At 39.7% G+C, this 15,956-nt stretch overlaps 2 protein-coding genes across 3 annotated transcripts in view; one reads left to right on the forward strand and one right to left on the reverse strand.

Moving 5' to 3' along the window:
* Window positions 1-2,696: 2,696 nt before the first annotated feature.
* LOC128627784 (uncharacterized) lies at window positions 2,697-8,402 on the reverse strand. Its single transcript, XM_053667411.1, has 4 exons — window positions 8,138-8,402; window positions 7,549-7,738; window positions 6,210-6,309; window positions 2,697-3,568 (listed from the first exon to the last, which is right to left on the reverse strand). The coding sequence occupies exons 1-4, from the start codon at window positions 8,400-8,402 to the stop codon at window positions 3,494-3,496; spliced, it is 630 nt and encodes a 209-aa protein (XP_053523386.1). The 3' UTR covers window positions 2,697-3,493.
* KLF8 (KLF transcription factor 8) overlaps window positions 7,691-15,956 on the forward strand; it is a 100,079-nt gene continuing 91,813 nt past the window's right edge. For both annotated transcript variants that reach the window (XM_053667634.1, XM_037153761.2), the window contains exon 1: window positions 7,691-8,090. The gene's annotated coding sequence lies outside the window, so the exon portion shown is untranslated. The remainder of the gene's footprint in view (window positions 8,091-15,956) is intronic.

Consider the following 15,956-nt stretch of genomic DNA (forward strand, 5'->3'; position numbering starts at 1 on the left):
AAACCATCTTTACATCTCAGGAATAAGCCTCACTTGGATGTGCTGTATAATCTTTAAAATCTGTTCTTAAGTTCAGATTGCAAACATTTTGTTGAGAATTTTTGCATCTATGTTCATTAGGGACATTGGTCTACAGTTTTCTTTTCTTGTAGTGTCCTTATCTGGCTTTGATATCAGGGTAATGCTGGCCTCACTGGATAGCTCTGAAAGTGTTTCCTCCTTTTCAAATATTTGGGAGAATTTGAGAATTGACATTAATTCTTTTTTCATTATTTTTATTGTTTACACTATTACAGATGTCCCCATTCCAGCCCTGCTCTAACAACATCTTCCTGCTCTTGCCTTCCCCCTTTCCTCTGACCATCACCACCCCGTTGTCTGACTCTATGGCTTATGCATATATATTCTTGGATAATTCCTTCACCTTCTGTCATCCAGTTCCCCTTTCCTACTCTCTTCTGACAACCGTCAGTCTGTTCCATGTATCCATGCCTCTATTTCTATTTTGTTTGTCAGTTCATTTTGTTCATTAGATTCCACATATAAGTGAGATTATATGGTATTTGTCTTTCTCTGACTGGCTTATTTCACTTGGCACAACAATCTCCACATCCATTCATGCTGTTGCAAAAGGTAAGAGTTCCTTCTTTTTATGGCTATGTAGTATTCCATTGCATAAATGTATCATTTTTTTTAATCCACTCATCTACTGATGGCCACTTGGGCTGTTTCCAGATGTTGGGTATTGAAATAACAGTACTATGAACATAGGGTTACATATATTCTTTTGAATTGGTGTTTCAGAATTATTAGGCTATATTCCCAGAAGTAGGACCACAGGCTCAAAAGGCAGTTCAACCTCAATTTTTTTTTTTTTATGAAACTCCATACTGCTTTCCACACTGGTTGCATCAGTCTTCATTCCCACCGACAGTACACTAGGGTTCCCTTTTCTCCACATCCTCTCCAGCACTTTGTTGATTTATTGATGATAGCCATTCTGGCAGGTGTGAGGTGATATCTCATTATGGTTTTAATTTGCACGTCTCTGATGATTAGTGACACTGAACATTTTTTTATATGTCTATTGGCTATTCGTATGTCCTCTTTGGAGAAATGTCTATTCAGGTCCTTTGACCATTTAAAAAAAAATTGGATTGTTTGTCTTCCTGGTGTTGAGTTGTATAAGTTCTTTATATATTTTGCAAATTAACCCCTTATCTGATATATCATTGGAAAATATGTTCTCCCATACAGTCGGTTCCATTTTTATTTTGTTGATTTCTTTTGCCACACAAAAACTTTTGAGGTTGATGCAGTCTCATTTGTTTATTTTTTCCTTGTTTCCCTTGCCGGAGTAGATATAATCAACAAAAATATTGCTACATAACATGCCTGAAGTTCTTGTGGTTCCTTCTCCTCTGTTGCTTTAAGATGTTTTTCTTTTATTATTTTCTTTCTTGTTTAAAGCACTTTCTTTAGCCAACCTTTAAAAGCAGGTCTGCTAGTGACAAATTCTTTGTTTTCATTTGTCTGAGGATGTCTTTATTTCCCTTAAAATTTTTTTCATTAAGAAAATTTATTTAATTATTGTTCAAGTACAGTTTTCTGTTTTTTTACTCCCATCCCAGTCCACCCCCCAGTGCTCCGCACTTCTCTCCCATTTCCACCCCCCTTAGTTGTTGTCCATGTGTCCTTTATACTAGTCCCTTAAGTTTTAAATGACAATTTAGTCAGATAAAGAAATCATGATTGACTGCTCTATTCTTTCAGTATTTGAACGATGTTAAAGTGTTACTTCCTTCTGGATTCTTATGATTTCAGATATGAAATTCACTGTCATTTGAATTAATATTCGTCCATAGCCAATGTGTTATTTCTCTCAGGCTCTATCAAGGTTTTTCTTTGTCTTTATTTTTCAGAAATTTTATTACAACAATTTCTTGGCATGGAGTTCATTGGGCTTTCCTTGTTTTAGTTTCACTCACCTTGTGAATCTGACCATTTGTATATTTTGTCAAATATGCTAAGTGTTCAACTATTATTTCTTCAAATACTCTTTCTGGCATGCTGCTGATACAAATGTTAAATTTTTGTTATTGTATCTCAGGTCCTGGGGACTCAGTTCATATTTTTCCCTTCTATTTTCTTTCTGTTGTTCAAATTGATAAAGTCCATTGATCTGTGCTTAAGTTTACCGACTCATTCTATCTTTTGCCACCTCATTCTACTAGTAAAGCCATAGAGCTTAGTATTTTTAAATACTTTCTGTTATTGGATTTGTCAGTGCTGTGATTTCCATTTATAATAACTTTTATTTCTTTGCTGAGATTTTATATTTTTTCATTGTCTCAAGGGAATATATAATTGATTATTGGAGCACCTTTTAATGGATACTTTAAAATCCTTTCCAGAGAATTCCAACAATTCAAAATCTCAGTGATGGTATAAGTTGATTACTTTTTCTCATTCAAGTTGTGAATTTAAAAAATTTTTTAAATTTGCTTTTTAAAATATATTTTATTGATTATCCTATGACAGTTGTCCCATTTTTTCTCCCTTTTATTCCCCTCTGCCCTGTACCCACTTCCCACCATCGTTTCCCCACCTTAGTTCATGTCCATGGGGCATACATATAAATTCTTTGCTTCATTTCTCATACTATTGTCTATTTTCTACCTACCAGTTATGCTTCTTATTCTCTGTACCTTTTCTCCCATTCTCTCCCCAGTCCCACTGCTGATAACCCTCCATGTGATTTCCATTTCTGTGACTCTGTTCTTGTTGTAGTTGTTTCCTTCATTTGTGGTTTTTTTGTTTTGGGGTTTTTTTAGGTTCAGTTGTTGACAGTTGTGAGTTTGTTGTCATTTTACTGTTCATAGTTTTTGATCTTCTTGTTTTCCTTAGATAAGTCCCTTTAATATTTCATATAATAAGGGCTTGGTGATGATGACCTCCTTTAACTTCACCTTATCTGGGAAGCACTTTATCTGCCCTTTCATTTTAAATAATAGTTTTGCTAGATAGAGTCATCTTGGATGCAGGTCCTTGCTTTTCATGACTTGGAATACTTCTTTCCAGCCCCTTCTCACCTGCAAGGTCTTTTTTAAGAAATCAGCCGATAGTCTTATGGGAACTCCTTTGTAGGTAACTGTCTCCTTTTCTCTTGCTGCTTTTAAGATTCTCTCCTTATCTTTAATATTGGGTAATGTAATCATGACGTGCCTATTGGCTTTTGGTGTGACATGTAACTTCTTATTGTATCTTGAAATTTTATCTGTTAGGTTATTAGATGCTGGTCCTACTTAAATCTTTTCTTTTAGAAGGCAGTTATTCAGTTTAATTTTAGCATGAGGCCTTGGCCTACTTTAGTTGGCTGAGGTGGCTTTTATTGTGTTTTTCCCCATTACTGATGTTTTCATGATAGTTTAATTTCACAGGCACTCTGGCTTTATTCTGATTGATTTGGTGTGGTAAAGTCTCCCATTGGACCCTACTGGTGCTGCTTGAAGTGGTGGATAGGGTTTCCATAGGCCAGGTCTCCAGGTGTCTCTAGGTTCTGTGGCATCTTCAAGTGGAAATGGGGAGTATCATGGACACAGGGTCAAAGATGCTTCCCTGGAAGACATTTGTTGTGGCAGGAACCAACTCCCTGCAATGGATGATGAAGAGCATTTCCTGAGCCAGACATTTGTTTAGGTGGGATTCCTTTATTTGTGCCCCTTGGCTTCCCTGGTGCCACTGAGAAGGTGAGGGGATTCTGAGGCCTGTAGATTAAAGAGGTATCTGCTTGTCTTGTCCAATAATCTCAGGGTGATAGAAGTCTGAGGACCATTTGGGGTAGAAATGAAACTCTCAAGCCAGGCTGCCTTTTGAGGCTGGGTCTCTATTGCTAGTTTGATCTGCTCACCTAGGCATCTCTTAGCAGTCTTAGGACCTGAAGGGAAAAAGAGAACTTTCTCCCTCCTTCACAACCTTTCTCCCTCTTTTACACTCTTTCTGAAAATAAACAAAATAAAAATCTAAAAGAAAAATAAACTAAAAGATAATGGGATATCTCAGAGTTAAGGGAAACATTGACTCAGAAAGGGTAGGAATAAGGTCAGCTCTGGGTTCAAGAGCAATTTGTGGATCTTCTCTCAAGCCATGTTCTTGAAAGAGAGAAATTGTCCCAGCTGGGTCAGGGATCTTCCTCTGGAATAAGTTATTATGGCCAATGGAGTAGGTCTGCATAGCACAGATATCAGACATAGCCATTTCAGAACAACCCATGGTTTCAAACCACTTCCAAAGAAGGTAAATCCTTATTGTTTGGACATCTATTACATCCTATGTGAAAGGTACTGAAATCTAAAAGAGAGGAATGCAATTAAGGGATTGAATCTACTTTTCCCAGAAAATTAATATTCCAAGCCTGTCATAGAAACTTTCTGACTTAGCCCTGACTGGTGTGGCTCAGTGTGTTGGGTGTTGTTTCACAAACTGAAAGGTCACCCAATTTGATTTCTTGTCAGGACATATGCCTGGGTTGTGGGCTAGGTCCCTGGTTGGGTGTGTGCGAGAGGCAGCCGATTGATGTTTCTCTTGCACATCGATGTTTCCCTCCTCTTTCTCCCAGTGTTCCCCTCTCTCTAAAAATAAATAGATAAATAAAATCTTAAAAGTAAAGAACTTTCTGACATCAGTAAGCTAAACTAAGGGAAATTACAGAGAATTTCTGAAGTAGAAGGAACCTTTCGGAACCATTAGTTCGAACTCATTGTTTGATGAAATATACGAGGCTCTTGCATATAGTCTTATATATAGTCACACAGCAAATGAGTAGGTTATAGGAAACTTCTGACCTTTACTTCTGTGAGACCTTTCTTTGCCTATGCTCCACAGTGCTTAGCACTATAGTGAGAACACAACCATGGTATCTTTCAAACCTCCTCAGGATATCATGCTTATGTATAGGTAGCAATCTAGCAAGAGGTATCTGTCATCCATGACCAGAAGTCCGGAAAATTTGGCCAAGTGAGCAGGTTTTATGATCGGGTCTATAACTGAGTTAGGACACACAATTGATAAACAGTCAAGGATATGTCAATGATAGCTTAAGATAAGCCTAGAAGACAGGATTCTTATCCTAAGTTTTCTCTCTTGAGGATAAATGGCCCTAGGTCTTTCCATTGGAAAGGGGAAGTGACTGCCTCATATGACTTGTATCAAGTTCATTGCTTACAGAATTGCTCAAAGTACCCTTTAGTTTTATGTAATAAATGTCCCTAATTATAGTTGCATCCCTTCATCTTTAACCAATTAACATCCAGCAAACTGGGGTGCCTGCTCTTCCCAATATCATGACTGACCAGTAGGTTACAAAGTAGTGGGAAGGTATATATATCTGGAGCTATTCTACCTGCGTTCAAATCCTAGCTTTACCATTTCCTAAGGATGTGATTTTTGGCAGGTCAGTCTATCTTTTTAGGCTTTTGTTTTCTCACCTGTAAAATGAGGATAATAATAATAACTATGTCATGGGGAGGTAGTGAGAATAAAATTAGTTAATACAACCTTGGGGGCATGGGAGAGCATATATAGATATTCTGACTCCAAAGTAAGAAACACATCTAGAGACAAAGAGGCCCTCAAGAACTATGCTCCCTAGCACTCACTTGACAAAACTAAGGACACTTAAGCCAACCACCAGCAATCAACTACAAACCCTAAAAGCCAAAATAAAAGTATACTGCCACTGCTGCAAATACCATTGCTAACTCAGCTCACAGGGAAGGTATCCAGATGGATTTTATAAGGGAGAATAGATAGGGAAAGTGGTTTATAACAGGTGTGTCTCTTTTGTTATCCTCATTTTTTACTTGAATGTTGTTTTAAAAAGTGATAACACCCAGCTACATCCCAGAAGATATCACCTTCCATCATTCTTTCAACAAATATTAATTGGGTCCCTACTATATGGCAGCCATTGTTCAGCACGCTGAGTTTAGAGCAGAGAACAAACAGATTAAGTCCCTGCCCTTAGTAAGTTTATACTCTAGTGGGAGAGAGACTTTACCAAAGAAGCAAACACACATATGAGGTTGTTTTAGATTGTACTTAGTGCTATGATAAAAACAAAATGGGCCCTGGCTGGTGTGGCTCATTGGATTGAGCACCAGTCTGCAAACCAAATGTTCGTTGGTTCCATTCCCAGTCAGGGCATATACCTGCATTGTGGGCCAGGTCCTCAGTTGGGGGCATGCAAGGGGCATCTGATCAGTGTGTCTCTCACACATTGATGCTTCTCTTCCTCTCTTTCCCCTCTCTCTAAAATAAATAAATAACATATTTAAAAATCAAAATGAGATAAGGTCACAGAGAGTGCCTGGGACATGGGAGTTACTTTAATCTGGGTGATCAAGGAAAGCTTTCCTGATATCTAAGTGATAGTGGAGCCTGCCATGAATAGAACCAGACAGAAACAAAAAGAAATGCAAAGTCCTTGAGGTTAGACAGATCTTAGCACACTGAATAAAAAAGAGATCAGTGTGGCTAGTAGAGAGTGAACAAGGTTTCTTTTTATTTTTTATACTTGAACAACATTTTTTTCAAATTAAAAAATTTTTTATTTAGTTATTTTTCAAGAACATTTTTTCTGTATTTCTCCCATCCCAGTCTCCCCCCCACCCTTGCCCCGTCCTCCCCACCTCCCTCCCATTTCCTCCCCTCCTAGTCCTCATCCCTGTGTCTTTCATACTTGTTCCTCAAAATCCCTCCCCCTTTTCCCCCATTTTTATAAATCAAGTCAAAGGGGTAGGCAGGGGCAGGGTGTAAAGGTGGTGCCTGGGGCCAGGGTGGTGTTAATGCAAATGGTGAGAATTGGTCAGATTCTGGACATATTTTTCTGATAGAGTCAAACAGGATTTCTTGAAGAATTGGATGTGAAGTGTGAGAGAAAAAGAGTCAAGGATTTCTCAATGGTTTTTTTCCCTGAGCAACCAGGTGTTGCTATTAACTGGAGTGGAGAATGTTATTACATATGATTTCTGATGGATCATTTTGGAGTTCCACTAATTGTGGATGGGACCTCAAGGTCCTTTTCTGCTTACTTAAGGAGTGGAGTGGTGGTGTGGGACTATTATTTTGGGTGAGTTAGAGGCATCAAGCACATTTCTGGGAACCCCCACCTTCTTCCCCCCTATTCTGGTCCAAAACGTGGAGGCTTAAATACAGATGAGAGTTATGTGGAAACTGAAATACAGATGAGAGTTAGAGGAGACTGAGTATACCGGGTCAGGCCAAACTGACAGGCCTCAGAGACAGGAGATCTGCTATAGCCACTTCAGTCCAAAAACTGTAGGGAAGTGGGCGGCGCCAAAGAGGACGCTGCAGAAACTTTCTTGGCTATCTGGCAGCCTAGGGAACCACTTTCTCCCAGACACAAAGTAAAGAAAGGAGATGGAGTTGGGTATGGCGTGGCCTGGCCGGCCCGGAAGGACTTTGGGTGGAGCGGACTGTGAAAGCTTTGGGGCAGAGGGGGAGGGGAAGCTTCCAGGAGCAACTAACCTCAGCTTCCTAAACTCAGCAGAAAGGTCGGAGGCATTGTTGGAAAGGCCAGGAACCCTGTGATTCTGTCTGCCCGCCAAAGACGAACGAAAACCCAAGTTGTGCGATGCAGCTTTAAAGGGGCTGGTGATTGACAGAATGTGTAGCAGTGGATGGGGTGGAGCCGCTGGGTGGGGTCTGGGACCGGCAGCTGGGAGAAACCAAAAGGAAGAAAAAAGAAAACCATTGCCCCTGATATCGCTAATGCCTGGCGGAGAAAGCTAGCCAGAAGGGGAGGAAAAGGGGGGGTTTTAGATCTCACCTCCACTCCTATCCACGGTCAACTCTCTCAAACCCTTCTGTCTCCTTTGGAGATAATTAAAATCGAGTATACACCGGCCCTCGTCGGTGCCCATTCCCTCTAACTCTCCACTGAAGTAGGTTTGTTGTACGAGGGAGTGAGGACCCCCGAGTCCGTCAGCTCAACCCCAGCCCCGCCCCGTCCGTTGGCCCTGGCCCCAGGCTGGGTGGAGAGGATGCCTTCGGAGGCGCAGAATGCGAAAGTAAGTCTCTTTCATTTTGCCTACCCTCCTCCTTCCTTCTCCTTTACCCCCCTCACTGGGGTCTCCGCTGGGCAGCAAAGGAGCCACCTTATAGAAGGAGACTCTTTCAAGGAAGATCCGGAGGGTGGAGCAGGGTGGGGTAAGAAAGGGAGGGAAGGGGAGGAGGGGTGGCGCTAGGGGAGCTGCCATCCACGGAATATGCGCGCTCAGAGTTTTGATGTTTGTGTGGTTTGAGACTGGATTTCCCTTCAGGTCATTACAGCCTCGACTTACCCTCTCCAGGCGTTCTTTCTTTTTGTCACACTCCAGCATCCTTATCAGGTTGCTTAAAGCCCCTAGCTGTGAGTTGGGAGGGCTCCATCTTGCCTGGCTTCTTAAAGGGACAGTGTTCTAGTTCAATTGAGGGAAATCTGTACTGGAAATTAAATTTCGAGAAGGACAACGGTGACTTGCCTTACTATGACACTATGAGTGTTGGAGGAATTTGTATGGAGAGGACATCTTTTTCTCCCTCATACCAGCCTCCAAATTTGGTTCTAATATCTAGTCGATTCTTAGAATGTGCACCTTAAGTTGCACATTAGTTAACTGCAGTCAGTTAGCAGTTTTAGCTGAATGGAAAAATGTTTGTTTCCTAAGAGGTGCCATAGCAGTGCAGATGACTTGAAAAAATTAATTCATTCTAGAAATACTTATTTGTATGCTAATTTATTTGAAAGCTAAATTCTTTGCCTGTGGCTGATCCCACTGCTGAGCAGTGTCTATTAATATGTCAAGGCCGTGCAGAGTGGTGTCACTGACTCCTTTCTTATCAGATCAATGACCAAGGTTTCGTCTTAGAATATAGGGATGAATGTTGAATTTGATTAGAGTATTTACCAAGCATCCATCACATCAAAGTTTCGATGGTTTCTGTTTATTGTCTATCCTTTAGTACCAGGCATCCCTCTGCCCAAGTCCAAGTGGCTGGGGCGATAGGTCCAGCTGAAAGAGGTAGGAGCTCAAGTCAAAATGGAATACAAAAGTAAAACAGCAGTATGCTTCAATAAGGAAGCCAAGGAAGGCTACCTTGGATGGTCTGCTATTCCCATGTCCATGTCCAGTCAGGAAGATTGTGTTGGGGAGGAGGGTTTCACCAGTTCCCTTCTGATGTTAAATAAAAGAACTGGTGTGGTAGAGACATGTTAGAAGGCCGCAGATGGACCAGTGACGTCTCTTTCATGTTTGTCTCTCTCATCTCTCTGTTTAGGGAGGGTGGCAGGATTGGGTGGAGCCTAATGATATCCTACAGGTTAACGAGATGAAAACGTGTTGTTTGAGGCTTTGGGCTAGTATTTCACTCCTAAAGTTTCTATTTCATCAATAGAATGCCACAGCTCCCAGTGTTCTGCAATTTACTAGTTCAGCTGTCACAGAGCCCCTCCCTTCTTTAATGTGTTGGGTTTCATTGCATTCCCAGTGCCAACTCTCATCAAGAGCATGTGTTAGTTCTAGGTTCCTAGGCAACATTTAACTAAAGCACCTTCCTCCATCCCCTCTCTCCTCCATTGGTTTTCCAAACCTCAAGGCAACCTTATCCTGAACGGCCATATCATTGAGTCCACTAGATTCAGATAAAGAAGAAAGCTTCACTTAGGGTTATTTCTCCCTAAAGTCACTGACCTTTGGGGTCCTAAAAAAAAAGGAACATTAATTCAACTGGAACTCTTCTGATTACTTTCGTCAGTGGGAGTACAGTCTTGTTGCAAAGCCAAGTCCAAGAACCACTTGTACGTGTCAAACCCACTGAACTCACTATCCGCAGCCTTGCATGGAGGGTGGAGAAGGATTTATATGTTGGTACCATAGCCAGCCTCCTGCAGTTAGTATGCATGGAATATGTTAGAAACAGCTATGATTCCATTCCATTTATGATTCCATTTGATTGTCCCTTTGTGTTCATGTTGGTTTGTTTTCCTTTAGGAGAGTTTCTAGTTGTAGGATATGGAAACTAGGCAGTTCTTAGCTGTCATAAAATTCCATTCCTGAAATATGGTTATTTTCTTCTTAGGACAATGAAAGGTTTGTGAACCCACTAACAAGTACCACAGACAAGCAATAGAAATTCTTTTCCAAGGGCTTCAAGTGGCTTCCCCAGAGAAATTTAAATTGTTTGCTGTTATTTATTCTGTTTCCTGGGGTTGTGGAGAATTTTTATCTACTTGTAGGCAAAAGGATTTCATGATGGATAAGTGTAAAAAAAAAGATACTTTGTGCGCTCTCTCTTTCTGTAGTAGAGAGTAGAAGTAGAAGTAGTTTTGACTCCCAAGTTCCCTTCTCAAATGTTTGCATCTGATGGACTAGGCTGTTTTTGCCTAGACCAGAACAGCTTGCCCATACATTTACTTTGGTTTCAGTTCCTTCCTAGTTGTTGCTTAGCCTTCAAGGGTAAGGAGTTGTGATAAACAAAGGTATCAAAACAAAAGTACATTGTTTTATGATATTCATTAATTAACTAATTCAACAAATACTTAGAATCTGCTCTGTGCTGTCACTGCACAGACTGGAATTTTAGCAATGAGCAAAAAAAGAAAAGCCTCCTGCCCTTTTGGAGATTATGTTCTAATGATCGTGTGTTGGTGGAGTGGAAAGCCAATAAACAATAAAGGTATTTGTTAGGTGGGGATAGGTGGGAGAAAAAATGTAAGGCACTTGAGATTGGGGAGATATATTTAATATAGGGCAGTTAAAGAAAGTTTCTCTGACATAGTAGTATTTAAAAATATATCTGAATGAAGTGAGAGAGCCAGCAGTGAGAATACCTGAGGGGATGGTGTTCTAGACACAGGAAATAGATTGTGCAAAGGCTTGGTGTGTGCAAGGAAATGGCAAGAAGGCCATTATTATTGGAGCGGAGAAGAAGAGAGTGATAGGACATGTGGTCAGAGGGACAGAGAGGGCCTGATGATAAAGGACCTTATAAAGATTTTGGTTTTTATTCTGAGTAAGATAGGAAGCCATTTTTTAAAAAATATTTTATTTATTTATCTTTAGAGGGGAAGGGAAGGAGAGAGGGAGAGAAACATCAATGTATGGTTGCCTTTCGTGTGTCTCCTGCTGGGAACTGGCCTGCAGGGAACCGGCCTGCAACCCCGGTATGTGCCCTGACTGGGAATCGAACCGCGATTGTCTGGTTCACAGGCCTGAGCTCAATCCACTGAGCTACACCAGCCAGGGCATAGGAAGCCATTTTTAATGAAAATAATTAACAATTATTTTACTAAAATTTTACTCTAGTAAGGAGGATGAATCTTCAATTGTTCATTTTAACACAGCAATGTTGTTTATATTTTTATGCTTTGGATAGCATGTTCCTTTAAAGAAAAAGCTTAGTGAGCTTATTGCTGAAGTTATGTCAACTAATGGAATTTAATTTCATACTCACCATTGTTTTATAACATAATTATCTGAAAAATGCTTCAAACACATTTGAAACTACTTAAATATAAAAGTCTTTTCAATGCACTTTAATAAAAATTACAATAAATTTCTTTTTTTTAAAAGATTTTATTATTTATTTTTAGAGAGAAGGGAAGGGAGAGAGAGAAACATCAATGTGTGGTTGCCTCTCACACGTCCCCACTGGGGACCTGGCCTGCAACCCAGGCATGTGCCCTGACTGGGAATCGAACAGGCTACCCTTTGGTTCACAGCCCATGTTCAGTCCACTGAGCTACACCAGCCAGGGCCACAATAAATTTCTTAGCACTAAAAGAATGTTTAACCTTATAAAGAAAACATTTCGTAGCACTGTTTTATTCTATCATGAAATTGTGAAAAAAATTTCCCTTGGAACTTTGTTTTTGAACTTTGAGTCTTGTTGGCACACATGATTTCTTCTAAGCTATTCACTATCCTATTCCCCAAGTTCTTCCCCATGGGGAACTATGTTTCATGTATCATTTAATCCTCACAACAATCATGTAGTGTAGGCACTATTACCATCTCTATTTTATAGAAAGGGAACCAAGGCACAGAAAAGTAAACCACCTCACCCAAGGTTATACAGCTAGTTAGTGGAAGAGTATCCATTCTCTCCTATACCTTCTGAGAAGTTGTCCCATCAGATTCCTTCTTTCTTGTCTTCAATTTCTTTTTCTTTGGTTCTCTCGCCCATCCAACTATCCCTAGCTAGTATAGTTAATATTTATTGAAGACCTACTCTGTACCAAGCCCTCTATTGAGCACCTTACATGTATCAATTCATATAATACAACAATCCTATCCAGTAAATACTGTTATTTCCTCCATTTTTCATTTAAGGAAATTGGGACACAGAAAAATCAAGCAACTTGCCCAAGTTTGCACAGCTAGTAAGTGGCAGAACTGAGTTTTAAGCCCAAGTCTACAAAGCCTATACCTTAATTATTATGCTATATTGACTATTCTTCAGCTTGCAGACAATTTCTTTCCTTGGTCTAAATCAATCTTTCTTTAACAACACTCAAATTACCACCGTGTTTTTTTTTTTTTTTGCAGTTTCCATTTAAATTGTTACTGAAGCCACTTTTGCAAAGTTACCTAAATATCCCGTAAATGTTATGTCCAGTGCTCACTCTTTAGGTTTTTAACATACTTGATGTTCTACTGCATTTGAGGCTGCTGTACAAGGGGGTCCCCCCCCAAATTGTGTATTTATTACATGTTTAAACTTCAGTAACCTTCAAAGTACTCTCCATTTGATGCCATACACCTATTGAGACGTTTGTTTCCTCTGCTCAAAACAGTCGTTGAACTCGTCAAAGGCTCGTCAAGCCTCGTTGAACTCGTCAAAGGCTCGTCAAGCCTTTTAGTGCTTCTGCCATTTTTTTTGTTTGTTTTACCTCCTCCACATGGGCAAAATGTTTCCTTTAAGGACTATCTTCATGGAAGGGAGAGTCACATGGGTTGACGAGGGGTGAATAGGGAAGGTGTGGCATGGGAGTTATGCCATTTTTGGTCAAAAATGACTGAACACTCAGCTCATTGTGGGCAGGTACACATATATATCACCCATCATGAAATGAGCAAACGTGTTGAAAGAATTAAAAAAAAAATGCACTGAAACTGTCCAACCCAGGGCTTTGTGTTCTGGCAGTTTTTTGATTATTGCTTCAATTTCACCAGCTGTTATCAGTCTGTTCAGGCTTTCTGCTTCTTCTTGATTCAGTTTTGGAAGATTATATTTCTCTAGAAGTTTTTCCATTTCACCTAGGTTATCAAATTTCTTGGCATATAATCATTCATAGTAATTTCTTATAATCCTTTGTATTTCTGTGGTATCAGTTGTAATGTCTTTTTTTAATTTCTGATTTTATTTATTTGGGTTCTCTCTGTTTTTATCTTGATGAGTCTGGTTAAAGGCTTGTCAATGTTGTTTATCTTTTCAGAGAACCAGCTCCTGGATTTATTGATCCTTTGAATTGTTCTTTAAGTCTCTATGTCATTTCATTCTGCTTTGATCTTGATTATTTCCTTCCTTCTACTCCCTCTGGGCTTTGTTTATTGTTGTTCCTCTAGTTCTTGTATTTGTACGGTTAGGTCGTTTGTTTGAAATGTTTCTATCTTTTATAGGTAGGCCTGTATTGCTATGAACTTCCCTCTCAGGACTGCCTTCTGTGTGTTCCATGGGTTTTAAACTGTTGTGTGTTGATTTTTGTTTGTTTCCAGAAACTTCTTGATTTCTTCCTTGATCTCTTTGGTAACCCATTCATTGTTTAATAGCATGTTATTCATTCTCCATGTGTTTGAGAGTGTTTTTGAGTTTTTTTCCTTGTTCCAGGTTGGTTTCTAGTTACAGGCCCTTGTAGTCTGAGAAGATGCTTGATATTTCAATTTTCTTGAATTTGTTGATGCTTGTTTTGTGTCCTATCATGTGGTCTATCTTTGAAAATGTTCCACGTGCTTTTGAAAAGAATGTATATTTTGCTTCTTTGGAATGACAGGTTCTATATATATCAGTGAAATGCCTTTGATCTAGGGCATTGCTCAATTCCTCAATATACTTGTTGATATTTTGTTTAGAAGATCTATCCATTTTTACAGTGGGGTGTTAAAAATCTCCTACTATAAATGTGTTGCTCTGTATATCTTTCTGGAAGTCCTCCAAGATTTTCCTTATATGTTTGGGTGTTCCTATGTTGGGTGCATATATGTTTATAATATTTATATCTTCTTGATGGATTCTTCCCTTGAGTATTATGAAGTGACCTCCTGTGTCTCTTTTTATGGCCTTTGTTTTGAAGTCTATTTTGTCAGATATAAGTATTGCTACCCCAGCATTTTTTTCCTGTCCATTTGCTTGGAATACTTTTTCCATACCTTCACTCTCAGTGTGTGTAGGTCTTTTATTCTGAGGTAGGCCTCTTGTAGGCAGCATATATGCGGGTCATGTTTTGTCATCCATTCAGCTACCCTATGTCTTTTGATCGGAGCACTTAATTCATTCATATTTAAGGTTATTATTGATAGGTACTTATTCATTGCTCTTTCACTCCGTTTTACCTCTGTTCCTTGCTCTCTCACTGTCTTTCTTCCTCTTCGTCAAGCAGTCTCTTTAGCATGTCTTGTGGAGCTGGTTTGGTGGAGCTGTATTCTTTGAGCCTTCTTTTGTTTGGGAAGCTCCTTATTTCACCTTCCATTGAGAGCCATGCTGGATAGAGTAGTCTTGGTTGCAGGCCTTTGTTTTTCATTACTCGAAATATTTTTTGCCATTCCCTTCTGGCTTGTAATGTTTCTGTTGGGAAGCCAGCTGCTAGCCTTATCGGGGCTCCCTCATATGTTACTTCCTGTTTCTCCCTTGCTGCCTTTAAGATTCTGTCTTTGTCTTTAAATATTTCCATTTTAATTATGATGTGTCTTGCAGTGGGCCTCCTTGAGTTCCTTTTGATTGGGATCCTCTCTGCTTCCTAGACTTGTGTGACTTTTTCTCTCATGAAATTAGGGAAGTTTTCCATCATTATTTTTTCAAACAGGTTTTCTATTCCTTGATTCTCTTCTTTTCCATCTGGTATCCCTGTTATACAGATATTATTCCCTTTCATGTTGTCCTTAATTTCCCTTGACTCCTCTTCCTTCTTTCTGAATCTTTTCTCCTTTTCTTGGTGTTTTTTTTCCTAACTTGTTTTCCAGTTTGCTGATTCGTTCCCCTGCTTCACTGAGCTTGCTTTTGATTCCTTATACTGTGTTCTTTAATTCAGAAATTGTATTCTTCATTTCCTCTTGGCCCTTGTTGATTGTTGCTATGTCCCTTTTTATGCTGATATAGTTTGTAGTAAGTTCCTTGTAGTTTCCCTGTAGTTTTTGATAATTCTCACTGAGATCATTGAGCTTCCACTGTTTTGAACTCATTATCTGATAGTTGACTTGGCTCTATTTCATTCAGCATTTTTTTCTGAGGATTCTTCTTTTCCTTTTGATTGGGTCTGTTTGTTTTTCGTTATTTGTAGGACTCTTCTTGCTTGCTTCTGCTTCTTAAATTAATCTGTTTTGACTTTCTGACTTTGTGGTGTGAAATTCTGTGGTAGGAGGCCTGTGAGTTTCAGTGGTGCAGTCTCCTTGATCTCCTGAACCTGATGCTCTTGGGATGGCCTTTATGGCCTTTATGCAGTTTCTCTGGATGTAACTGGATTTTGATTGTTGTTGGATTGTTGGGTCATTCTTTAGTGGGTCCTTCCCTCCAGCTGGTTGACTGAGGATCACTCTGCCAACCACATCTTGTGTGCTGTTGTGCAGGTGCTACCAGAACAAAGCCACACAGCCCAGGAAACAAACCCATACCTGCAAATATAACTGCCCCCCACAATCCCACTATCAACAGCAAATGAGCCTGTATTAATAAGGGTGTCA

This window comes from Artibeus jamaicensis, unplaced genomic scaffold (genome assembly GCF_021234435.1).
Source record: "Artibeus jamaicensis isolate MK-2021 breed Jamaican fruit bat unplaced genomic scaffold, CSHL_Jam_final contig_1410, whole genome shotgun sequence".
NCBI lineage: Eukaryota > Metazoa > Chordata > Mammalia > Chiroptera > Phyllostomidae > Artibeus > Artibeus jamaicensis.

Coding starts and splice junctions, on each gene's coding strand:
- LOC128627784 (XM_053667411.1), bottom strand. CDS start 8,402: ATGCTGGAGTGTGACAAAAAGAAAGAACGCCTGGAGAGGGTAAGTCGA. Junction 7,739..8,137: donor CGGAGACCCCAGTGAGGGGG/GTAAAGGAGAAG, acceptor GGTTTCTCCCAG/CTGCCGGTCCCAGACCCCAC. Junction 3,569..6,209: donor GGACCTGGCCCACAATGCAG/GTATATGCCCTG, acceptor TTCCACTTGAAG/ATGCCACAGAACCTAGAGAC.